The following is a 26,569-nucleotide window of genomic DNA, read 5'->3' on the forward strand; positions in this document are numbered from 1 at the left end:
CTACATCAACTATCTCATAATGCCCCTTTTCTACCCCAGAAAACCAGCTAGCCTTAGTATGACACTGACAGTATTAGATCAGATGTCTAGGTTCAGGTCCTTCCCAATATGTATCAATAAACCTAAAACAGACTAGGTAAACTGTTGCCAAACTTTGGGCCCATACACTTATATCTGAATTGGTATCATAATGGGTAAGCTGTAGGTACAGAGTACAGTGTTCTACCAACAAGAATACACTGGGGTTGATTTACCAGAACTGGAGTGCGCAAAATCTGGTGCAGCTCTGCATAGAAGCCAATCAGCTTCCAGTTTCTTTCTTGTCAAAGCTTAACTGAACAAGCTGAAGTTAGAAGCTGATTGGCTACCATGCATAGGTGCACCAGATTTTGCACTCTCCAATTTTGGTAAATCAACCCCAATGTTTCCACAGAGAAAGTATGCAGGGACAGCAACAGTGAGGCCACAGTTGGTTTGCATTAGCAGGCATGGCGGAAGTCTGTAAACTACACGTGACTGTGTTACAGACAGTCCGCAAGATATTATGTGTCTGGCTGTATGCTGCCCTAGGCAACCCTGCTACCCTAGGCTATGGTCTTTTTTGGCTAGATAGAAACGTGGCCCTGAATATACTCTATTGGCTGTGTTTAACCTCAGCTGTTTTCCATAGGGCTTCTGCTGTATCTGTGAAAGGGCCAGCTAAGTGGTTTCTTGCTAAAACATGTCAGAGTTTATGAGTAACATTGTAGACTACTGTACAAGTTCTGTATTTAACTGACATTTTTTTCTATCAGATCAAGAAATCCTGCGCAAGTTAGAAAAGGACAAGATCCTGGTCTTTACTCCATCCCGCCGAGTCCAGGGCAGAAGGGTAGTGTGCTATGATGATCGCTTCATAGTGAAGCTGGCATTTGAATCAGATGGCATTATTGTGTCGAATGACAACTATCGGGATCTGGCCAACGAGAAGCCTGAATGGAAGAAATTCATTGACGAGAGGTTGCTAATGTACTCATTTGTCAATGACAAGTAAGTGTTTTAGGGATTTGAAAAAATGGCAGTTACAGTGCCTTGAAATTTTCCACATTTTGTCATGTTAAAACCAAAAAATGTAAATGTATTTTATGAATAGACCAACACAAAGTGGCACATAATTGTGAAGTGGAAGGAAAATGATAAATGGTTTTCAAATTTTTTTACAAATAAATATTTGAAAAGTGTGGCGTGCATTTGTATTCAGCCCCCTTTACTCCGATACCCCTAACTAAAATATAGTGGAACCAATTGCCTTCAGAAGTCACCTAATTCGTAAATAGAGTAGTACTGTGTGTAATTTAATCTCAGTATAAATACAGCTGTTCTGTAAAGGAACACATCAGACACGTAAGGGATAAAGTTGTGGGGAAGTTTAGCGCAAGGTTAGGTTAAAAAAAAAATATCCCAAGCTTAGAGCATCTCATGGAACACTGTTCAATCCATCATCTAAAATGGAAAGCACATGGCACAACTGCAAACCTACCAAGACATGGCTGTCCACCTAAACTGACAGGCCAGGCAAGGAGAGCATTAATCAGAGAAGCAGCCAAGAGGCCCATGGTAACTCTGGAGGAGCTGCAGAGATCCACAGCTTAGGTGGAAGAATCTGTCCACAGGACAACTATTCGTCGTGCACTCCACAAATCTGGCCTTTATGGAAAAGTGGCAAGAAGAAAGCCATTGTTGAAAGAAAGCCATAAGAAGTCCCGTTTGCAGTTTGTGAGAAGCCATGTGGGGGACACAGCAAACATGTGGAAGGAGGTGTTCTGGTCAGATGAGGCCAAAATTTAACTTTTTGGCCTAAACACAAAATGCTATGTGTGTCAGAAAACTAACACTGCATATCACCCTGAACACATCATCCCCACCGTGAAACACGATGGTGGCAGCACCATGTTGTGGGGATGCTTTTCTTCAGCAGGGACAGGGAAGCTAGTCAGAGTTGATAGGAAAAGGGATGGAGCCAAATACAGGGCAATCTTAGAAGAAAACCTGATAAGAGTCTGCAAAAAGACTGGGGCGGGGGTTTACCTTCCCACAGGACAACGACCCCAAACATACAGCCAGAGCTACAATGGAATGGTTTAGATCAAAGCATATTCATGTGTTAGAATAGCCAAGTCAAAGTCCAGACCTAAATACAATTGAGAATCTGTCGCAAGACTTGAAAATTGCTGTTCACAGACGCTCTTCCTCCAATCTGACAAAACTTGAGCTATTTTGCACAGAAGAATGGGAAACAATTTCAATCTCTAGATGTGCAAAGTTAGTAGAGACATCCCCAAAAATACTTGCAGCTGTAATTGCAGCAAAAGGTGGTTCTATAAAGTGTTGACTCAGGGGGGCTGAATACAAATGCACACCACACTTTTCAGATTAACAAATTTTGAAAACTATTTATCATTTTCTTTCTACTTCACAATTATGTGCCACTTTGTGTTGGTCTATCACATAAAATCCCAATAAAATACATTTACGTTTTTGGTTGGAACATGACAAAATGTGGAAAATTTCAAGATGTATGAATACTTTAAGGCACTGTATATTGATGCAAAGGACAAGCAGTGTGTACTTTCTCTGGTGTTAAAAAAATACATGCTGTACAATCCTGTGTCTTTCTATATGTTGTACAAAATCTATAGCACTGTTTGGTTGCAGTTTTTCAAAAGCAAAAGCCCAATTAAAAATAGTACATTCAATTATTAATAAAATTGTAAAATTATATAAATGTGTTAAGGGTGCTCAAAGTCTTACTGTTACTGTATTTATTAGAGCAGCTTCATCTCTGCTAAATCAGCTTGTCCCCCACCAGTAGCCTACAGCTAGGACCACTGCACCCTGTGTGAGAACAGTGGTCTGTCTGCAGCGGTCTAACACACCTCCATCTGAACCACACCTGTAACTTTCCAATCAGCAATGCTCACGCTTCCTGCTGACTGGAGAGCATTAGCCTTGACTCGGTGGGGGTGTGTTGGACCGCTGCAGAGATACCACTGCTCTCACACAGAACACAGTAGATGCTGCTATAATATAGAAAATGTCATGAAGACTTTATCCTTGCAATAGGTAGTTGCTGGTGTTCTCAGTCATTCACCAGTTTGTCATATGTCTAAAAGACCCAAGTGGCAGATAGAACCTGAGACATTTATGCTTAGAGAATCTCACTCTTATCTTCGGTAGGTGGAGTTTTGATTACGGTATATGTCACAAAGAAAAATGAGAACTTCAGCAAGGAGAACTTGTTATGGTCACATAATGCTGTAAATAGTGAATACTTGTGAGCTATTATGAATGAGGCATTCAGTGGGTAATAAATATTTATCTACTGATATGATGTGCTTGGTGCGCTGGCACTTACACAGACTCACTTACTAGTGTATATACAGTAATATAAATATATTTATAGTGCCGCGCTCCTATTTGTATATATATATAGCTTAATCCAATCTACTCTCATTCTTAATAAATACATAAATTGATATCTAAAACAATACATAAATCACTGTGACTAGTGAATAAAAAATAATAAATCAATTGCGAATCACTGTGACTAGTGAATCAATTAAAAATGGATAAATATAAATAAATCAAAAACCTTAATTAATGTGACTGATATCAATCAATCAGAAAATCCTTAATTAGATGTGACTGTTAAATGGATGAAACTAGGGTATGTAAAATCCTAAATCTGTGCCACTCTAATCTGATGTGATCAATCCATCTATATTGTGCAAAAGCATATATAAATGTGCAGGTGCAATCAATAAAGTTCATAAATAAAAGTCTTTCAAATAAGTGCAATGTGCAGGTGAATTCCTTATTCCCTCTCGCCAGGTGCTTAGTGGTCTCCCTATGCGCTCACCTTGGTATTTGCCTAAATAAATTCAGGCAAATAAGCTTTTAATCCTTCCAGGATTGATGGGATAATACTCTTGTATAAGATGTTCCAAAAGATGGGTGTAGATCTATTGGGATCCTCCTGTGCTCTCCTCTTTCTCCTTGTGCAGCTGCTCATAGATGGGTGTTTTGACCAGCTCTATAGGAATCTCCTAATTCCCCTCCTGGGGTCACCTCCTTCTCAAATCCTCCTTTCACCAGCATGGGGAATGTGGGTCAAATGAAGGAAAGAAGAAAAAAGACCATGGTGCCTTATCCTTTTGTGTAAAGGAAATTTATTACTGCCAGTTGCGGTATTACACAGCGGTGTATGGCTCTTATGTGATCCAGGACAGCATAGGTGATATCGGTCAGTAGTGAGTAAGTAATACTCTGCCTCTGCCTCTGTCTTCCTACCTGCCTCTGTCTGCACTGGAATCACCGAGCCTCTCCGATGCAACGTCGTGACATCAGAGCCCCTCCCCTACGCGTTGCGTCACAGGGTCACGTGACTTCATCAGGGGGAAAATGATTCAACACGTAGGGGAGGGGCTCTGACGTCACGACGTTGCATCGGAGAGGCTCGGTGATTCCAGTGCAGACAGAGGCAGGCAGGAAGACAGAGGCAGAGTATTACTTACTCACTACTGACCGATATCACCTATGCTGTCCTGGATCACATAAGAGCCATACACTGCTGTGTAATACCGCAACTGGCAGTAATAAATTTCCTTTACACAAAAGGATAAGGCACCATGGTCTTTTTTCTTCTTTCCTTCATTTGACCCACATTCCCCATGCTGGTGAAAGGAGGATTTGAGAAGGAGGTGACCCCAGGAGGGGAATTAGGAGATTCCTATAGAGCTGGTCCAAACACCCATCTATGAGCAGCTGCACAAGGAGAAAGAGGAGAGCATAGGAGGATCCCAATAGATCTACACCCATCTTTTGGAACATCTTATACAAGAGTATTATCCCATCAATCCTGGAAGGATTAAAAGCTTATTTGCCTGAATTTATTTAGGCAAATACCAAGGTGAGCGCATAGGGAGACCACTAAGCACCTGGCGAGAGGGAATAAGGAATTCACCTGCACATTGCACTTATTTGAAAGACTTTTATTTATGAACTTTATTGATTGCACCTGCACATTTATATATGCTTTTGCACAATATAGATGGATTGATCACATCAGATTAGAGTGGCACAGATTTAGGATTTTACATACCCTAGTTTCATCCACTTAACAGTCACATCTAATTAAGGATTTTCTGATTGATTGATATCAGTCACATTAATTAAGGTTTTTGATTTATTTATATTTATCCATTTTTAATTGATTCACTAGTCACAGTGATTCGCAATTGATTTATTATTTTTTATTCACTAGTCACAGTGATTTATGTATTGTTTTAGATATCAATTTATGTATTTATTAACAATGAGAGTAGATTGGATTAAGCTATATATATATATATACAAATAGGAGCGCGGCACTATAAATATATTTATATTATTGTTATGGTCACAGCAGGTTGGCAGACCTGAAAACTTAGTGGAAATAAAGTCCTCAGATATTCAGTTCCACTTGCCGGCATCCAGCAGACTTTGAAATGGCAGCTGTGGGTGAACTGACCCATTATACATCACATACAATGATTAGTTAGGTGCTGACGTACTAATGGCTCATATGCTTCCAATATTATTTCAGTTCTATGTGAGATACGATTAATTCACATGACGTGTATGCAGGGTGACAGACGCAAGCTGAGCAGAAAATTAACTCCATCTGCATGTGTCTTCCAATGCCGAGCTCTATAAAATCTCATCTCAGATAACAATCGAATTACTTCCTTTCTGTAATCCATTTTTTGGAAAATGTTCAGCTCCTACTGAGCATTAATAAGTTAAGAAACTCCGGACCTTCAAGTCTCCATTGTAATGATATTAATTGTCGTCTATGAATCAGTAATGACATTTTTATGAGCACCACTGACTAGGTTCTCATTTATAAAGAAGAGAAAATAGAATAGAACATTGAAGGTTGTCAATGTCTTCTTGTCTGCAGTGTGTACGAGAGCTGCTACCTAAATATAACTCTGGTGATGCCATCGTTTTCTCTCTTTCCAAATGTTGCAGTCAGTGAAAGAGATGATCTGACGAGTTTCTAATTAAATATAACCTACATTGCACATTAACACTTCATCTTCGATGGGAAAAAAAGCAACATAATCTCTTACAATTGCAGAATGTACAATTAGAATATGCATTGTAATTAAAAAGACATTATTCTTCAAAGAATGAAAAATGTACATTTATAGTATATGTACATTGCTAAAGGATAAGCACACTTTAAAACAAGTGTCTTGGGACACAACACCATGGAAGTCCATTGGGAGACACTGTGCAAGCGGGGATAAAGCACAGAAGACTTTCAGAGCAACAAATGTCTATTTGAGGTGGGGAAGTGTAGGCAAGGTTTTATAAGTGGGATTCCTAAGAAAGGGGGCAAATAATGCACCTTGTTTTATGGGGTCTTTAACAAATTAAGGTTTTACTTTACCACATGTATTAAAACTGTGGGACATTTTTTAATAAAAATCTGTACTTAATAGTATACCAATCAAATAGATCTAAACAAGCAACAGCATGCAATGTTTGCTTAAAGTTAACATATTATAAGAGACACATGGAGACTGTCATTTCTGATCTTTCCTCCCAGATCTGGCCTAGGGCATCACTGAGCTCCTGGACAGTCTGAGGTGCAACCTGGGAGTGTTGGATGGAACAAGACATGATATCCTAGAGGTGTTCTATTGGATTTAGGTCCAACGGGCGTGGGGACCATTCAATTGTATCAGTTCCTTCATCCTCCAGGAACTGCCTGCATACTCTTGCCACATGAGGCCGGGCATTGTCTTGCACCAGGAGGAACCTAGGACCCACTGCACCAGCATAGGGTCTGACAACGGGTCAAAGGATTTCAACAGGATACCTAATGGCAGTCAGGGTGCCATTGTCTAGCCTGTAGAGGTCTGTGCATCCCTCCATGGATATGCTTCCCCAGACCATCAATGACCCACCACCAAAAGAGTCATGCTGAACGATGTTACAGGCAGCATAACTTTCTCCATGGCTTCTCCAGACCCTTTCATGTCTGTCACATGTGCTCTGGGTGAACCTGCTCTCATCTGTGAAAAGCACAGGGCACTAGTGGTGGACCTGCCATTGATGGTGTTCAATAGCAAATGCCAATCGAGCTTTATGGTGCCGGGCAGTGAGCACAGGGCCACCTAGTGGATGTCAAGCCCTCAGGCCACCCTCGTAAAGTCTGTTTCTGATTGTTTGGTCAGAGACATTCATACCAGTGGCCTGCTGGAGGTTATTTCATATGGCTCTGGCAGTGCTCAGCCTGTTCCTCCTTGCACAAAGGAGCAGATACCGGTCCTGCTGATGGGTTAAGGACCTTCTACAGCCCTGTTCAGCTCTCCTAGTGTAACTGCCTGTCTCCTGGAATCTCCTCCATGCTCTTGAGACTGTGCTGGGAGACACAGCAAACCTTCTGGTAGTGGCATGTATTGATGTGCCATCCTGGAGAAGTTGGACTGCCTGTGCAACCTCTGTAGGGTCCAGGTATCGCCTCATGCTACCAGTAGTGACACTAACCCTAGCCAAATGCAAAACTAGTAAAAAACAGTCAGAAAAGATGAGTAGGGAAAAAAAATGTCAGTGGCCTCCTCCTGTAAAACCATTCCTGTTTTGGGGTTGTCTCGTTGTTGCACATCTAGTGCACCTGTTGTTAATTTCATTAACACCAAAGCAGCTGAAACTGATTAACAACCCCCTCTGCTACTTAACTGACCAGATCAATATACTAGGAGTTTAATTGACTTGATGCTATACTCTAAAAAGTGTTCCTTTGATTTTTTTTTAGCAGTGTATATACACACCTATATATACAAATTTTCAGGGTTAGGTTAAGGGCTAAGTTTGTTCAGCTAAACCTAGAAGGATTAGAATCTCTGCTATCCATGGCTTCGTTAGAAACTAGGGGAGTGCTCCATCAGTAACACAGAAAGAAAAAAAACGTTTTCCTTTGGTTTCCTTTCAACTATCTTGGACCTTTTCTTGTGGTAGAAAACAACCCCACATAAGTCTCATTCAGTTATTTTGTATTTTACAGAACTAAAAACAGTTAAAAAAAAAAAGTTAAAATGCAGTACACAAATATTGATCAAATGCACAATATTAGGAACAAATACACATACATAAACCGGTAATAAATTATATTAAACTACTTTAAGTGCACCAAAAATACCCTCTAAATAAAGAAGAACAGCTTGATTTTTTTCCAAGCACATATTGTCTAATCAGTGAGTAAGTGAATGTTCTAACATACTGTGCTCTGCATACCTCGGTATAACACTGCCTCTGGCAGCTCCTGGACCCTGAATCCCATCCGTTTAATAATGATCATCTATCACTAATAAGCTGTTGCATTTCGATGGTATTTTCATTTGTCTAGTGGTGATTTTTTTAAAATAAATTCTTTTTAAGAGCCAGTGATAGATTAGCATCAGTGATAACAAAAATGTTGACATTTAGGGGGCATCTTTATAAAGCAGTAAATGTGACATTTCACCAAAGATCCACTGCAGGCAAATCTTTCTGGTGCTTGGATTTTAAATTACAAGGAGTAACTCACCTGCAATTAAAAGATACATTCATCTTTAACTGCTTCCCCGCTTCCCAATAGCAGAACTACTGCTACAGGGCAGCAGGGCTGCGCAAAATAACATATATATATATATATATATATATATATATATATATATGTGATTTTGCATTTCTGGGTAGTGGGTGCATGCACGCGCGCACCGCCCTACCCTTGCCGCCATTGGCGGCTACAGCTGCCGATCTCCGGGTCCCAGCCGGAGATTCCCCGCCGGCACCCGGTGATCACCAAGAAGCACTGACAGGAAAAAAGGTGTGAATGTAAACAACACCAGCATGCTGCTTTGTATTGCTCTGAATAGTAAAACCGCACACAGCACATAATGTGAAACACACACAACACACAGTTAACCCTTTGATCACTATATTAGTGTCACTGAGGATGTCAGTGGCAGTTTCCCGCCAGTGTCAGAATGCCCGCAGCAGTCCCGCTATAAGTCACTGATCGCCGCCATTACATTAGTATAAACAAAATGTAAAAAAAAATTACAGTATATATACCGCCATTTGTAGACACTACAACTTTCATTTATAACAATTAATTTACACATATTTGGATTTTTTTTTTTTTTAGCAAAGACATAGCAGAATACTTTTTGGCCTAAATTTATGACAAAGTTAGATTTTTTAAACATTTTTTACTGCATATGTTTTATAGCAAAAACTCAAAAATATTTATTTTTTTTCACAATTGTCGGTCTTCTTTTGTTTATAGCGCAAAAAAATTAAAACCGCAGAGGTGATCAAATACCACCGAAATAAAACTCCATTCATGGGGAAAAAAAGGACACAAATTTCATTTGGGTGCAGCGTTGCATGACTGTGGAATTGTCCGTTAAAATAAGGCAACCCCATATCGCAAAAAAATGGCCTGGTCAGGAAGGGGGATAAATCCTCTGGAGGGCAAGTGGTTAAAAAGAAAAAACGTGAGATGTACTTTTTTTTTTTTTTTTTTTTTATTATGAGCCTGTAAAGCATTGCTCCCGCCATCAGTAGATCACGGGTGCAATGCAATGCTCCTGCAGACTGCCAGTGTAAGCGGTCTGCTCATACTTCATATGGGCAGGCAGTTGCACAATAACAGAAACCATCAATTAACTACCTAGAGTACTCCCCAGCGCTTTGGTAGTTCATTGAAAACTACAAGCCACAAAGGCTGAAAGTAGTTGTAGTTTTTCCATTCACAGAACTCTGTGAATAAATGACATGGCCGAATACGTAACATGTTCCCAAAGGTGAACTTATTCTTTAATCTTTGGTGAATGTCACGTTAACTGCTATTGTCAGGTTATTTAGTAATTCTGAGCTAATATTAGGGTTTAGCTGTATGATGTGTTTTGTGTATGATGAAATGAGTGGTAATGATGTGCTTCCTTTTGTAGATTTATGCCTCCAGATGATCCACTAGGCAGACATGGACCAAGCCTGGATAATTTTTTAAGGAAAAAGCCCGTTCTCCCTGAATACAAGAAACAGCCATGCCCATATGGTACGTTATTGATTATTTAATTGTTTAAAATATACCAGTTGGTTAACTGCCTAGTATATTTTCAGTGAAAGTATTTTGATTTTTGGAGTCTTTAAAAATAAAATTTGACTTTCGAATTTTTACAAGGTTTACTTTTCCATATCAAATGCTATTGTATTATAGTGCCTTGCATTTTAGAGGGAGATCTCAGTGGCTTAGTGTAATTATAGAAGTTTTTATTAGTTGAGTTAAGAGAGCAGCCACACAATAAGTGCTTTATTTTCAATGAGTCAGCAAATGGTGGAAGGAACACTGGGGCAGGAAGCAGAGTCTGCGTATGTAATTAACAAATATGGTTATGCTCCATATGCATATATAATTAAAAATAAACCAAATAGTTTCCTTGACCTAGCAAAAACAGGAAATAAAGACTTCTGCATCCACTACACAGTCTATATACTAGATGTAAAATGTAATTGTAATTTTTAAGAGACAGCGCACCCACTTTCTTTCAAGTAATTTGTAAGAGACAGCGCACTGCCTTTCTTCCAAGTATTTTTTAAGAGACAGCACACCCCCTTTCTTCCAAGTATTTTTTAAGAGACAGCACACCCCCTTTCTTCCAAGTAATTTGTAAGAGACAGCGCACCCCCTTTCTTCCAAGTAATTTGTAAGAGACAGCGCACCCCTTTCTTCCAATTTGTAAGAGACAGCGCACCCCCTTTCTTCCAAGTAATTTTTAAGAGGCAGCTTACCCCCTTTTTTTCCAAGTAATTTGTAAGAGACAGCGCACCCCCTTTCTTCCAAGTATTTTTTAAGAGACAGCACACCCCCTTTCTTCCAAGTAATTTGTAAGAGACAGCGCACCCCCTTTCTTCCAAGTAATTTGTAAGAGACAGCGCACCCCTTTCTTCCAATTTGTAAGAGACAGCGCACCCCCTTTCTTCCAAGTAATTTTTAAGAGGCAGCTTACCCCCTTTTTTTCCAAGTAATTTGTAAGAGACAGCGCACCCCCTTTCTTCCAAGTAATTTGTATGAGACAGCGCACCCCCTTCTTCCAAGTAATTTTTAAGACAGCACAGCCCTTTTTTTTCAAGGAATTTTTAAGAGACAGCGCACTCCCTTTCTTCCAAGTAATTTGTAAGAGACAGCGCACCCCCTTCTTCCAAGTAATTTTTAAGACAGCACAGCCCTTTTTTTTCAAGGAATTTTTAAGAGACAGTGCATCCCTTTTTTTCAAGTGCTCACATTATCTATTTTCTCTATAATATGGTTTGATATTGTATGCACAATTGCACGTTGGCACCCCCTTTTTTCAAGTAGATATGATTAAAAATACCTAGAAACAAGGTGTTCAAAACACACATTTTAATCAGATTATTTAAATCATACTAATTTCTTTCACATCAAATAAATAAACTGTGCGTTTCCTTTAAAGTAAACCTTTTTAAACGAATGGGTTCTGCAAAGTTTGTTATCCAGAGAAGCCTTTTCTACGTATCCTTCTGATTCTGGTTTCACTTTGTTATTATAACCTGGCCTTCCATGACTTCTTCTAGGTGCTCCCTACTTGGAAAATTGAATAATGGAGTTTTCTCATTGAGCATGGGTTACAGGTTGTTGGGGGCTTAGCTTAGAGGATGGGTCTTAAATCTGAAATCTGGAGAGTCCTGCCCTTAGTAACAAAGTGACCATAAATTAGGTAGGTTTAGACTTTTGTTTTTAAAGTTTAAAATGTTGGACAGGTTTGTTTAAAGACTTTTAGGCAAAGACTAAGATTTATGGTTATAGTAATGTTAGTGAAACATGTTTTAATTAAATGCTTTGACTACTTATATTTTTTTTCCCCCTTAGGGAAGAAATGTACCTATGGGCATAAATGCAAGTATTATCACCCAGAAAGGGGCAATCAGCCACAAAGGTCCGTAGCTGATGAACTTCGTGCCATGTCTCGGAACAACATAGCCAAAACCGCTGGTGAAGTCGGACTGGTGAAGAGCAACAGTGTGCCTTCAAATACAAAGATTGACACCAGCTCAGACGTAAAGCGCTCAGCTCCAAAGAGGCAGTCAGACCCTAGTATAAGAACTCAGGCTTATGACTTGGAGGAAAAGCTCCCCACCAAAAACAAGTTGGAAACTAGGTCTGTGCCATCTTTAGTTAGTATATCCAGCATAAAACCCCAAAGTACAACTCCATCTAGAAATGGAGCTCTTGCCAATGTGCATTTACCATCTCAGGACCAAGTACCACCTGGACTCTACTCTCCAATGATATTGGCAGCAAAGAATCATGGGACAATCCCATGTGACCAGTACCCTAAATGTGAATCCCCTGTGGATACTGGATATTATTCGATGATGAATGCTTATTCAAACCTCAGCATCTCTGGAAACCGGAGTCCGGAACGTCGTTTCTCATTGGATACAGATTACCGGATAAGTTTTGTGGCTTCTGACTGCAGCAGCGAAGGTAGCTTGAGTTGTGGGAGCAGTGACTCCTACTCAGGTTACAACGACCGATCTTATGTCAGCTCCCCTGACCCTCAGCTGGAGGACAACCTGAAATGTCAGCATATTCACACGCACAGTCGGGCGAATTCCCAAGCATTCCAAGGCTACCATGACCCTTTGATGAGAGTCCAAAGTTATGGTCATGAGCCAGAGCCAAAGCACCACCACAAGCCTCCACCACCATACATGCCATTACCACCCTTGCATCATGCTGTTGCCGCACGTTCAAGCTGCCCAAATGATTACCATGTTTCCCCAAATTCACCTATGTCAAAGAGTGGAATTATGGGTAGATCATTGGTTTCTACAAGGATGGAGAGCGTTTCTGATTCCCGCTTGTATGAAAGCCCTCCTCAACGGCAGCACAAAATATACCTTAGCCAAGAAAGCCCAAGAAATAGCGACCGGGTAAATTATCCTGTGGATGCTTATGGTTATCGCCCCAGTTACCCAGTGTCGGGTAACCCATCACAGCCATGTTATGAGCAGTTTGCTTTCCAGAGCCCACTGGAGAACCAAGACCCCTCTTGGAGGGTTCCATACTGTGGCATCCCCCAAGAACTTCCAAGATTTTCAAACACCAGAGAAAAAATCTTTGTGAACTTGTGTAACATCTTCCCAGCAGAACTTGTGCGCATTGTGATGAAAAGGAATCCGCACGTCACTGACGCCCAGCAGCTCGCAGCAGCCATTTTGATGGAAAAATCCCAGTGTGGATATTGAAATAACAAAAAACTATACACCTTTTGCGGTGTGAAATTTATTTCTTTTGTTCAGCTATTGCTGAAGGAGGTTTGCTACAATAGCATTTGTAATCTCCTTCTCAGGGGGTTATATAGTAATTCATTTATGTTAATTATAGAGCCATGCATCTTTTGTGGTCACACTCGAGTCTTATTTGTGCTCAAGATTTGTATTGAGGAATGAAGGCTCAATTACAGCACAGGGTTATAATACCTTAGTATGAAAAGCAAGGGTTATTTTCCTTTAATGGTTTTTGTAACTGCTTTGATAAATCGCATAACCCTCGGCCTTTGTAAAATGGCTTAATAATTTTATAAACATAGATATTTATTTATATTTTGATATTTTGGTGCATCAGGGGTTTCCAGGGACGCACTTTTTATTCCTCTGATTATTCCCTAACAAACCAGTTTAAAGCACCAGTCCCTTTTAAAGACCAACAATGTTAAACTACTGATCAATAATTCATTTGCTAACCTAATTTGTCTTAGAGCTGAACTCCAGACAAACAGCTAAATTCTCAGATGAAATACATATATATGGGAGCTGTTTTATCTGACAAAAGATTGGTATTTCTATCCATCTGGTCCAGAGATTTACATAGCTTTACCACACAGAACGTTCCTTTCTGGCAGGACAGGAGACCTATTTTTAAGCTGCTGCAGTTAAGTAACATTATTAGGTCTTGTCCCTCCCCCTTAGCCTGTGACTAGACAGTGCAAGGAGAAGCAGCAGACTAACAAGCTCACCTTTCTCACTCTGCTCTCTCCTCTGATCAATATGTTCTGCTGTACAAGAGGCTGACTGCAAGAGGCTAATACTGGGTCAAATTTAGATATTGATTGCATTTTTAAAAAAAATAGATGTAATGATATTTTAATGAATACAGGGCTGCATTGATTTGTGTCTGGAGTTCAGCTTTACCATAACAGAATTTAATCTTGACTTTTGTAAAATAAGATGTACATTACAGGTCAGGACAATAACAAAGAATGCCTTTTTCTAACACTCACCTTTAGCTTTACCAAATTAAGTTATTTTAATTTTATTTTTGTTGTATTTATTTTTTATTTCTTCCCTCCCATTCAGTTTAGGTTGAGTTTACAGTATGCATAGCCTCAAAAACTTAAGGACCACTTGTTATTATCGCGATCAAGTTGAAACTAAGGAAAAAGGGACTGCTACTTTAATTAGTGGGTTTACCCATACATGTAGCTTATTACTTGAATTAAGCATTGTAACACTGTAGAGTCTTTTGTGTGTTTTTTTTTTTTAATTTAATTTTACTTTTGTTTTTTAAAAACAAAGACCAAACAGCACTGATATTTTTTATTTTTTAACTATTTATTTTAATGATTTCATTTTATTTTGTACTTCACCGACTAACATGGCTTACAATATATCAATCATTTACAAAGAACAACACTTTTTATTGTGTATTTTATTGTTCATTTTCTATTGGTACAGTTCTTTCCTTTTATTGTGTGATTAGTACATTTTCTTTTTTATTTTTATATTTATTTTTTTACAGTTTTGGGGTATCTACTAGTATTGAGTTGTATGGCTTAAGTACTGACTTTAATTAATGTAGGATCACTATACAGATCTAATTTTTTAAAATGTACTTTACAGAAAGGCTATGGCGATTTTAAGTCAGGTCTGTGATTTTAATTGGTTTGTAAAATAAGAGGGGCATTCTCAAAAGAGACAAGATATGTTTTCTGTGATCGTCTGATAAAATATTTTTTAAATATTCTATATTTAATGGTCACCCATCATTTAATTTCAAATGGCAAGGGTATAACATATTGGAAGTGCTTGAATTTATTAAGGCTTTAGTTTATTTTAGAAGGGTGATGATAATCATTGCCTCTTATGCATATAAGCCCTAAACCCTCCCTATATGCATGTTGTTATGGCAAGCCTAGGAATCCAAATGATGGAAAATTAGGTCTGTCCTGAAGTACTTACTGCCTCCAAAACATTTTTTAGTTCTGAATGGGCAAGCAAGTGTTAGATACTCTAACAGGTTTTATTGCTCTTTGTGTCCCTATTGGGATTATTTCCCTGATTACTGAGGCAGGGAGCTGTAATGTTTTTGTGTACAGCACCCTGCCGACCCCTCCCACCTGCCGTGATCTGCCTGCATTGCACAACGAAGCACAGAGACCTAGTCATGATGTCACTGGGTCTAAACTAAGGTATGTATTAAAAAGAGAAAAGTTTATTTTTTCATTAGCAAGTTGATGAGGGGGGAAAAGAGTAAGCAGGGAAGGAAAAATATGAGCACATTAAACTAAGTATAGCTAAAGGCAAGCTTTTTTTTATTTTTAAATAGAGTGGAGATGGATTAGAACACCTATTTGGTTTTTATTGCTGTCTGTGCCCCTTTTAGGGAGATTCACCCTCTCTATTTGTCCTGCTTACCATTATCATCAAAAGTGAAAGTGAACGAAAATCCCAAATTGTGTGTTGTCCCCAGAAAAGTTATACGGGGGAAACCTTCCAAAGGGGACACTAGTTCCATTGACCTGGGGGGCCCAAGGGATACCCTTAAATTTTAGGCATTTCCTCTCACTTCCTGTTTTGGCATTGGGACAGGAAGTAAAGGTAAATCTCCCCAATGGGACACAATTGGCCAAAAAAGACAGAGGTTATAACCCTTCCTTAATCTATCCTAAAAGAAAAAAAAAGTTTTGCCTGTAATTCTACTTTCAGCTTTAAAACAAACCTTTATTTGCCCATGTAAGGCAAAGGAATACCCCTGTGTACACACAGCATATATTAGCACTGGGCACCGGAGATAATAGCAGTTTCTTCTACGTATAAAGGAGCTTGTGACCCACTCCACATGACTACACTGAGCCATGCACTGCCACATGGGGAGCCCTTAGCCATGTGTAAGGTACTAATCCAGTGCAGAGGATTTTCTGTGCTTATGGTGGCTGAAAAAAAAACAAAAAAAAAACAGCAGGGCAACAAAAGGAAGACGAATATGTGCTTCTATGGAAGGCTAAGTTAACGTCAATCTATAGCCTTGTTCTGAGTGGGATAAACACAGGTTTACTTTAGGAAATGTAGCACATTGGATCCTAAATCCCCAGCATAGTTAGTGCTGCCTGCTCAAAGAATGCTTTTTAGTTTTACTATTGGTAGAATACATGAACATCGTACTGGGCTCCAAACACTGCAGTCATAACCTGAACAGCCCATTGCTCACCTCCCTCTGGGAACACCAGTTGCATGGCTGTCTCTTGACTGAATACCTTTTGAGCCACTGACCAAGAGAAAGCATGTGGCCAGTGAAGTCAGAGGAACATTTAGAACTGGAAGCATCTGAACAGGGGCGGACTGACAACTCATGGGGCCCCCGGGCAATAGGGGATCATGGGGGCCCTGTGTCCTTGCCCAAACTCAAAAAAGCCTATGAAAAAGGTACCAGGGGCATCTCATGGGGCCCCCTACTGACCCCGAGCCCTTGGGCAGTGCCTGAGTTTCCAAATGGTCAGTCCGCCCCTGCATCTGAACCTTTGATCAGCATAATAGCCAGGTAACTAACATTCTCCAAGGGAGGTTTTGGCAATACTAGCTCATGTTGAGTACAGTTTTCCTTTAAACTCAGTACTGCTCCCTTCAGCACTGGTTTTTCCACTTGAGTTACACAAAGTAGGCTTTGGCTTATGTGTATAGATTTTAAATATTTGCTGCATGCCCTGCTTTCAGCCCTCAATCAGAAAAGGACAAAGCATTCTGACCAGAGCCCTCCTTTAAACATGATTCTGCTGCATTACACTACACTTTTTTTTTTTTGTAGAACTCTAGCATTTCCTACCAAATCTTCTTCCCTTACATAACTGTCTATAGCATTTCCTACCAAATCTTCTTCCCTTACATAACTATGTCTATAGCATTCCCTACCAAATCCTCTTCCCTTACATAACTATGTCTATAGCATTCCCTACCAAATCCTCTTCCCAACTATGTTTATAGCATTCCCTACCATAACTATGTCTATAGCATTCCCTACCATAACTATGTCTATAGCATTCCCTACCAAATCCTCTTCCCAACTATGTTTATAGCATTCCCTACCATAACTATGTCTATAGCATTTCCTACCAAATCATCTTCCCTTACATAACTATATAATTCTCCACCTTTTATAGAATGCTCCCACGCCAGAATTTTTCCCAGACTGCTCTTTTTTTTGTCTTTTTGGTCTCTGGCCTTTTTTGCTATACTTACATTTCACAAGGGTAGAAAACAGTAACTCTAAAAGAGATCAGTGGTCCATGCCAGAACGTAGAGAAGCAGATATGTTGGAAGGAGTATAGAAAGTAGAGTGCACTTTCATCTGATTTTTCACCCAACATTCTGACTCCTGGCCATGGGTATGGAAAGTCTGTTCTTGTGTAAATGCAAACTGCTAGAATCCAAATGAAATTTTCTGATTTACATTTGGGGGGGGGGGGGGGGGTCCACATTGGCATGTTTGTAAAACCTTACAATAAGTACTCAGTACAGTCACAAACTCCAAGATTTAGACATTAGAAGAACAGTACCCCAAAATGCAGGAGCGTGTTTATTAAGAGGCAGGTGATTGGTGAGTCAATCATTCTTCAAGTGTTTTCCATACTTAAAATGCACATTCGCTGATCACACTTTTTTTTCCTGTGTTGAGTCCTAATTGCTGCACAAATGGATATCCTAATCTTCAACAGGAAATCCAAATTTTAGTAAGATTCAGGAAATGTGTCTAGATTGGCCTCTTTATGACCTTCACGATCTGTCCATCATGCCAGACTTGTGTACTCAATGGCTTGGGCATGTTGGTTTGGGTTTGTGTCAAAGGGAATGCAAAAGCTGCTTAAAGCAACTCAGAATGAAGTCAACAGGAGGTCAAAAGGAAGCATCTCAAATGCAAGCTGAACACACCTGAAAGCATGCTACATTTGTGCATCAACACAAGCCCTTAAATGCACTTCTGAAATGTTTTTAGATACATTTCTATAGAGGTTTTGAAAGTCTTTATAGATTTGACATGAGAAAATTATTAGGGGAGTATAATGCAGCCAATACAACAGTTTCTATTGATTAATCTTTATCATTTATTAAAGTGCTACTAAACCCACAACAGTAAAATCAGTCTGTATATGCAGTAAAGCATGCTTGTTATACTCACTGTGGAACCTAAGGGGTTAATCCTCTGCATTGTGTAAAAAGGCTGTTTGATCCTGTCTTCTCCTTTCCTCCCATTCTTCAATCCATCTGCTGATAGTACAGAGCCCTAGGAGACATTTAGGTTGGTGTGTGTTGCTAGAAAGTTTTTATATATTTTTTTTGGGGGGGGGTGCATGTGATTAACACAGGACCAATCAGTGCTGTCCAGACAGAGGGTCAGGGGTCATACAGCCTCATAGGACAGTCAGAGGAGAGTGAAAACTCCTCTTGCAAGATTAAACCAGAAACTGATAGAAGTTACAAGACTGTCATGTACTGTGGATGAGAAAAGGTATTTAGCAGTTTATTTTTACTAAAATAATTAAATTTCCATGTTGTGTGTACGGTGGGAGACCAGATATAGTGAATGCAGGGTTCTGGGGTTTGGTAACACTTTAATTACAGATATTAATAAAGTACTGACTGTTAATGCAGTGTTTTTCATAATGTGCATTCACATCAATCCTCATCCCCAAGGAGCTTACAATCTAAGGTCTCTACCTCACATGCGTGTACTGTATACACGCACACACATACTAGCGCCAATTTAGACAGAAGATATTTAACCTAGCAGCATGTCTTTGGAGTTTGGGAAGAAACTGGAGTACTAGGAGTAAACCCACACAGGCACGGAGAGCATGCAAGCTCTGTGCAGATAGATTTGTATTGCTTTTGGCAACATGAACTGTGCCAAAAATGCAATCTGACCTTTATAGAGCAACTCCAATAACCACTAGATGAGGACATGTCTCTTCTGTTCCTGATGCATAAATAACACGGAGAAAATCCACAAAGAAAACCATGTTTGTATATAAAAGCCCAGTAAACCTTCTCAATAGCTAACACTGTGATCTACATTTTGAGTTTTTTAATGCATATATTTTATCAAAACTTGCACAGAATTAGTGTTTTGAAATAAATGTTTAAATTGGAGATTATTTTTCTAAACAAAATAAATGTGTTTCTGACTCTGTTGAGAATATTTCTCAGTGTGGGGTGTAAATAGAAAAATAATGACTTTGAATTTTGTTGCCCTGTGCGTGTTTCTCTGGGTGTTATAAAGTATACATTTTTCTGCAATATTAAAGAGGAACTTCAGTCCCCTATGTTTTGGTCCTGCCTCTCCTCTCCCATGCCGCCATTGTTGAAAAGCTTGTTAGTGCAATGATATGCCAAAGGTCTCTGCCTTGTCTTTGCATTGCCGTATGTTCCCGCAACACTTAGATGGGAATCAGCCCTCATTCTGTCACAGCGCTACATTAGAGCAGCAGATAAAGAAATGTATTAATCAAGCAACTCTTTCTCCTAATCTGTCTAGCTGCTCTTGTTTAGCACTGCCTTGCTGTATATGATTTATCTTCAACTCTGTAACTTGATTTCTGGCTGAGATCTCTGGAAGAGGCACCGAGCTAAATACAGGAGCAATAGGACTATCTGAGAAAATGCTGGCATTACAAGAGATATTTTAAGTATGTGTCAGTTAGGGAAAGTTAACTTTTTATAACATTAAGGGCTCATTTACACCCGTGTTGCTCTTTGATGAGCAATCGGTAGTGGAACATGGCATGGCTGTCAGACCTTCAGGACATGATACTGCTGGATCCTGAATGCCTGTTTTTTTTTTTTCTTTTGACAGACATTAAATAAATTTAGCCACACTGAGAAACAAAGCATTGTGACCGCCATGTGTGTACAATTCCATCCAGCTGCCTTTGCAGTTTAAGGGGGTGTTAAAAGTGCAGCTCAACTGCTTGTTTTAGCACCCCCAACTGCAACTGTAAACTAAGGCAGGCCATACATTAAGTAGTTTTCTTTCCTGCAAGCGTTGCAGGAATGAAAATTAATCGACTCCCCCATCAACACCTTCCATTTTTGTATTCTGATGGTGGTGGTGGGGGGATCCAGCCATCTGAACGCAATGATCACTTCTGACTGCTATAGCTGCTGCCAGTGATCGAATTAAAAAAGAAAAAAAAGACAGGCTGGTTGTACTGAAGTAGATCAAGCGATTAACTTCAGTACAACCAACCCGCCCATGCATGGATCGAAATTCGGCAAGTTCCTGCTGAATCAGCCAAATGTCAGTCAGTCTAAGAAAGTAAAAATACATGAAGCACTAGCCAACTAGATCCATCTATGACTGGCTTAAGCCTTAAAACCAAAATTGTTTGTGTGGCAATTAAGACAATCACAATGTATGCTACACAGATAAAAAAGGCAAATTTCCAAAGTGCCCTACCCCCCCTCTCTTTTTACCCTCCTCATCTCAGCAATACTTTGTATCAGGATGTAGAAAGACATAGCTGTAGCTGATACAAGGCATGGCTTTACATCCCCACTGCACCCACTCCCCCTACATATCCACCAATATCTGTCATATCATCCATTTGGCAAAGAAAAGTGCATGCTGAGGTGCAGAGAAGCAGGTTAAACAAAACCACTACAAGTATAGGTATAGCACCCTAAAGCAAGCTATTTGCTTCTCAAATTTTGGCCAAAATTTGAGCCGTGGGTGGCCCTGTTGGTACCGGATTAACAAAACTCAATTCAAAGATCGACCTTCCTCGTCTCCTCATGTTGGACCCTCTTATGAAGACATTGCTGCCAAAAAACAAGTGTTCCGTAGGGCCCCAACCCTGAAAAACGTGATTACACAAAGCAATATTTCTTCTGAAAGCAATGATGACCAATCCAACAGGACATCCGAAGGTGGATTGCTTCAACGTGGCATTTCCATACGCCATAATGCAACAACAATCAAATCTACAGCACAAGCTTAGTTTAGCCCATGTCAATACATCAATTAGGTTACCACATGCTCTCACTGGTTACAATATTGTGGAAGAATGATACATTCTGACAGAGACTCAACAATCAACACTGCAGCATCCAGCTAGGTTTTGAAGGCCATAGCCTTTCAAGACATCTTCTGACATACCACAGCAAGAATTTTTAATCTTCTCAAGGCTGCTATAGAAAAAATACTAGAAACCAAGAATCAGAATAGATATTACAAGCTTTGTAATAGAGAGACCTTCTGGCTCCACAGGCTACACACCTTACTCCCTGATGGCCTCGATGAGATGATTGAGACTCTATGACCCTCTTATAGTCCACATTGCCAAGAATGTTTTACGTATAGTCATAGACTAAAGCAACATAACTGGGGAATGTTTGGGAGTGTGTCTTTTGCTGCTATACTTTATACTAAAAGCTGTCCCTCATTTTAATCCCAGAAAGTTGGGAGGTATGCTGTGGGTACCAACACCAAGTTTAAGGCAGTTGGATGGAAAAAGAGTCTTTAAACAGACACCATCACTTTGCCCTGAATGTGCTCTTCAATGTGGTGGGCAGATTCAATGACCTGACTTATCCAGTTTTAAGTATTTAAATTCTTTTTAAATCTGTTTTCCTTCTTTATGCTGTTGTGTGAACCTTATGAAGCTTTATTAGCTTATTATTTATTATAATGATCTTAGATTTGCTCCCAAAAGCACAAATGTGAAAAAGGCAAACATTCTACTTGTTAGATCAGGGATTCATTTTATAAAGAGAGAGAAAAAGAGTTGTGTCAGAAAACATACATAATAGGTTGTATCTATAGGCTGCACATTTTTCTGACTGTGATCTGCAGCAGTACCAACACTAAATGTTACAAATTGTTTCCTAGTAGCCAAAAGCACTCTGCAAATAAAAAAAAAAAAGGATAAGGCTTGGGGTGGCTCTACTGAATGGAATTTCATAGTGGGCAACAGCTAGTTATCCAGGACCCACAGAAGCTGTACATTGCCCCAGGCAAGCTTCTTTTTCTGCTATGCCAAAAGGTATATTGAAAGTTATTTTTATTTTAAATGGTGAATCTGAGAAACAAAAAGTCAGAGAAAAATATATTTTCATTTATTTCTCATTAACCGTCATGTTTTCCCTGCAGTTCTCCTGCATGTTTTGTTATCCCTGAAGCATTACCAGAGGTTGTATGTTTCCTTCATTTTAGTCAATTTTTTTTTGGTTCACATGTCAGCCATTCATTTGTAAAAATGCAATGTCCATTGGCCAAGGATATTACATTGGCAAAGTTTCTCCTAAACCAAAAGACAACCATCTATTGCAACAGGTAGACTTAGACGTTTATGCAGGTCCTACAGTCCAGGCCCTCCTAGGGGTACAAAAAGGGCCAGGTTTCAGCCATCTCTTTACAGATAGGAAGTCATGAGCCTGTGCACAGCACTGCGTGATTTCACATAAGGTGAACTTCAGGGTTGCAACATGATGGAAAGCCTTCAATACATAAGACCGTGGTTAGCAGTCTATTTATCTTGGGTGGGATTTTTTCCTGGAACAGCCTCTTCCAATGTAAAGAAATAACCCCTCCAGCATAGTCTCTGTCTACCTTAAACCCTATACTTCATCTCCTTTAAATATGTCATGTGCATTTCCTGCAGGAGCCCAGGGTTTAGATGTATAAGATTCACAAGCCACTTCAGTAGGTTTTATTAGAAAACAGTGACTCAGAAATTATCCTGGATTGCAAACATCTCTTCCTATCATGCAGAGAGAAATTGAAGGAACTATGCACAAAAAGAGTCTGATCAGTGACTGCAGCCAATCAGCTGCAGTCACTGTCCGGGTATTCTGACCGCCTGTGGGAACCAGCTGTAAGAATACACTCTTTAGAATGGATGGGGGGGGGGGGTCTATGGATCTGTATGTGTTCGGATTTTTATTTACTTATCCTTCTGCCTTGTCTATAATCAAAAATGCCTGAAGAGACACGAGAATTACATCACAATGTCATGCCATTGCCATGACTGGGGTGTGTAACTGGTAATTTAAGAACAGAAATGATGGCTATAGAATCAGCAAGAGATAGAAGTTTATGAATGACCCAATTTGTCAGATTGAAATGAAAACTCAAGTATCTGTTTTGGGTGGATTGACGCTTTGAGCAAGCTCTTGTGGAAGCACATCATACTACTGACAATACATAACAAGAAAAAAAAAATCCTTGGTTCATGGAATAGGTAGAATTTCCACCCGGACAATGTACATTAAGTCATGGCACAGGAGTGGTACACAGTCAATCACACATCATATTATCTCACTAGCACCAAGTGGGTTGTGGCAATAAACTAAAAATGTTATTGAAAGCAGCTCACACTAGCCACATAGTCATAACGTGTGTATAAATACAATGCATACATACAGTGCAGAGCTTCCCTAAAAAATGAATCTAAACCAAAATCAAATACAAAATTTATAGTGAACATATATCAATACACCAGAACATGCATCAAATGAAAGTCTCTCAGTATTGCTTTCTTCAACTTGAAATGAATTCCAAAACTTCATATCTTCATGCAAATGTAATCCTCCACCAAACAAAACCACCAGATGTTCCCTCACCTGGAATTTTGACCTCACACCATGTTTGCTCAAAAAACACGTGTCCCAAGAAGTGGACATGAACCGGTTAATAAATCCTGGGTATGGATTCTTCCTCCTGTGATCACCACTCTCATAATCTCTCCTCCTCCATTCCACACATATGATGAAAAGATAGGAAATACAATAGTGCTATGTCCTTTAAAAACTCGATTTAAAAAACGTAAAAAGTAGCCACTCACATTACAGAGGTGCTAGATTGCACCAGATATTATGCGCACATAAAACAATGATGTTTGACCAACATTCAAGGTAATCTTACCCTCATCTACTGAGAACAGTGTGTTACCAGCGTTGTGACATCATCAAGCCCCTTCCCTACGCATTGCACCACAGGGTCACATGGCTTCCTCAGGGGGATATGATATGCAGCTATAAAACAGTTATTTAATATTTATCATTTCATTTGAATTCCTCTTCTGCATTATGAAGGAAACTGAAATTTGAGCATGCTCAGTAGAGGACACCAGCTGGTCTCAACCTGCAATGGGGATACAAAGAAGATGGGAGGGACAGATGAAGACAGAATCAAACACGTATATTTCACTACACAAAACAAATGCTTTAGTGGCTTTGTGAGTATGCACACTCTGTTATATAGCTTGCAATGAGAGCTTTTAATTTTCTGGGTTTAATGACATTGCAAGGCTGCTGGCTAGTACACACAGAGGATGGTGGGATGTGCTTACCAGGTGTTTGCCATGCACTCATGTTGACTTGAGTAGTGAAATGAATGCAAATTTTGCAATAGTATGCAGCTTTCATGAAAATGATCCCAGATTATACTGCCACAAAGGCAGCACGCCCTGTTCTAGACTGACAACCCTGTCTCAGAATTGTGCACCTGCGTTGTCAACCAGGCTTCCAGTGGAGATTACAAGTGCATGTTCCATCATGCATTATTCAGACATGTTCCCCTCTTGTTACCATCAGGAAATCAACCTGAAGAAACTCCATGAAGCCATTGCTGGAGCACATGTATATAGATAGGAAGTGGTTGGAAAGAGGCTTACATATTATTTACGTATTTGGGAGATTCTAAACTAAATCAAATGACTTTTTTTTTAAAACCTTATTGACTGTATATGTGAGATCCCTGTGTTTGAGATACAGGGTCTGTACAGCTGCTGTAGTCAATATGAGGGGTTCCTACTGTCTAATTGGGTCTCTTTTTTTTTTTTTTAAATAAAGAGTGCAACAAGAGGCGCTGAAACAAATGTAGATGGGCACTCAAGCACAGATTTCCAAAACTATGGTGGGCAGATCTCACTGTTGGAACACCCAAAACATATTGGATGCAAAGGGTTGACTAACCTGTGTACATCAGTCCTGTTTTATTTATCCTAAACTTTAGCATGGCATTTTTTACTGGTGATAAACATTTTTTAATATGCACAAGATTGGTATGTCCCTTGTATTATAGAAAATGAATGGGAAATACTACAAAAAAAATTACTAAGGATTTATATTTTTTGGTTGAATGAGCAATTACAGTTCCCTAAATTTTGGCAACTCCAAATATATTTTTATAGCAAGCCATTGTGAATTTTTATATGATAAAGACAGTTATGATTTGGTTTTAGGTGCTGACCGACAGGTATATATATATATATATATATATATATATATATATATATATATTATACACCAATCAAACCATACCTTTATGACCACTGAATACCATTGATTATCTTGTTACAAAGGCATCTGAAAGTCAATGGAATATTTTGCGCAGCATATAAACATGTCTATGAAGCTGAAAAATATATAGATATCGTACTATGTTGTACGTATGTGGCTGCGTAGCTGCAGACCAGTCAAGTGCTCACGCTGACCCATGTCCACAGCCAAAAGTGCCTACAATGGGCATGTGAACATCATAACTGGATCACCAAACAAAAGAAAGTGGTCTGGTCTTGTTTTTTTTTTTAACATGTGGATGGCCAAGTGCATGTGTTACACTTCCCTAGGAAGAGATGGCACCAGGATGCAGTATAGGAAAAAGGCAATCTGTCACAGGCAGTGTGATGCTTTGGGCAATGTTCTGCTGGGAAACCTTGGGTCCTGCCATTCATGTAGATGTTACTTGACATGCACCACCTACCTAAACATTGTTTCTGACCAAGTACACCCCCTTCATGGAAATGGTATTCCCTGAGGGCAGTGACCTCCTTCAGCAGATACATTCGCCCACAGCCACACTGCAAAAATGGTTGAAGAATGGTTTGAGGAATACGTGAGGTGTTGACTTGAGCTGCAAATTGTCTGGATCTCAATCCAATCGAGCATCTGTGGTGTGTGCTAGAAAAACAAGTCTAGTCCATAGAGGCCCCACCTCACAACTTACAGGACTGCTCATGACAGCTTGGTGCCAAATATCACAACATACCTTCCGAGGACCAATGGTGTGTCCATGCCTCGACAAGTCAGGGCTCTTTTGGTGGCTAAAGGGGGACCTACTCAATGAAATTAAAGCTAGTGTGTGTGTATATACAGTATATATATATATATATCTCCAGTGGTATACTGTATATTG

General features: G+C 39.6%; 1 protein-coding gene across 2 annotated transcripts in view; it reads left to right on the forward strand.

The window, feature by feature from the left end:
* The window catches only part of ZC3H12C (zinc finger CCCH-type containing 12C), a 216,868-nt gene extending 197,171 nt beyond the window's left edge, over positions 1-19,697 (forward strand). For both annotated transcript variants that reach the window (XM_089666138.1, XM_089666132.1), the window contains exons 4-6: positions 795-1,029; positions 10,029-10,135; positions 11,969-19,697. In XM_089666138.1, coding sequence (XP_089522264.1) covers positions 795-1,029; positions 10,029-10,135; positions 11,969-13,350 — 1,724 coding nt within the window. In that variant the 3' untranslated portion in view covers positions 13,351-19,697. The remainder of the gene's footprint in view (positions 1-794; positions 1,030-10,028; positions 10,136-11,968) is intronic.
* The last annotated feature ends 6,872 nt before the right edge of the window (positions 19,698-26,569 follow it).

This window comes from Staurois parvus, unplaced genomic scaffold, assembly GCF_062004578.1.
Source record: "Staurois parvus isolate SC_StPar_1 unplaced genomic scaffold, SC_StPar_1.0 ptg000050l, whole genome shotgun sequence".
NCBI classification, from domain to species: Eukaryota; Metazoa; Chordata; class Amphibia; order Anura; family Ranidae; genus Staurois; species Staurois parvus.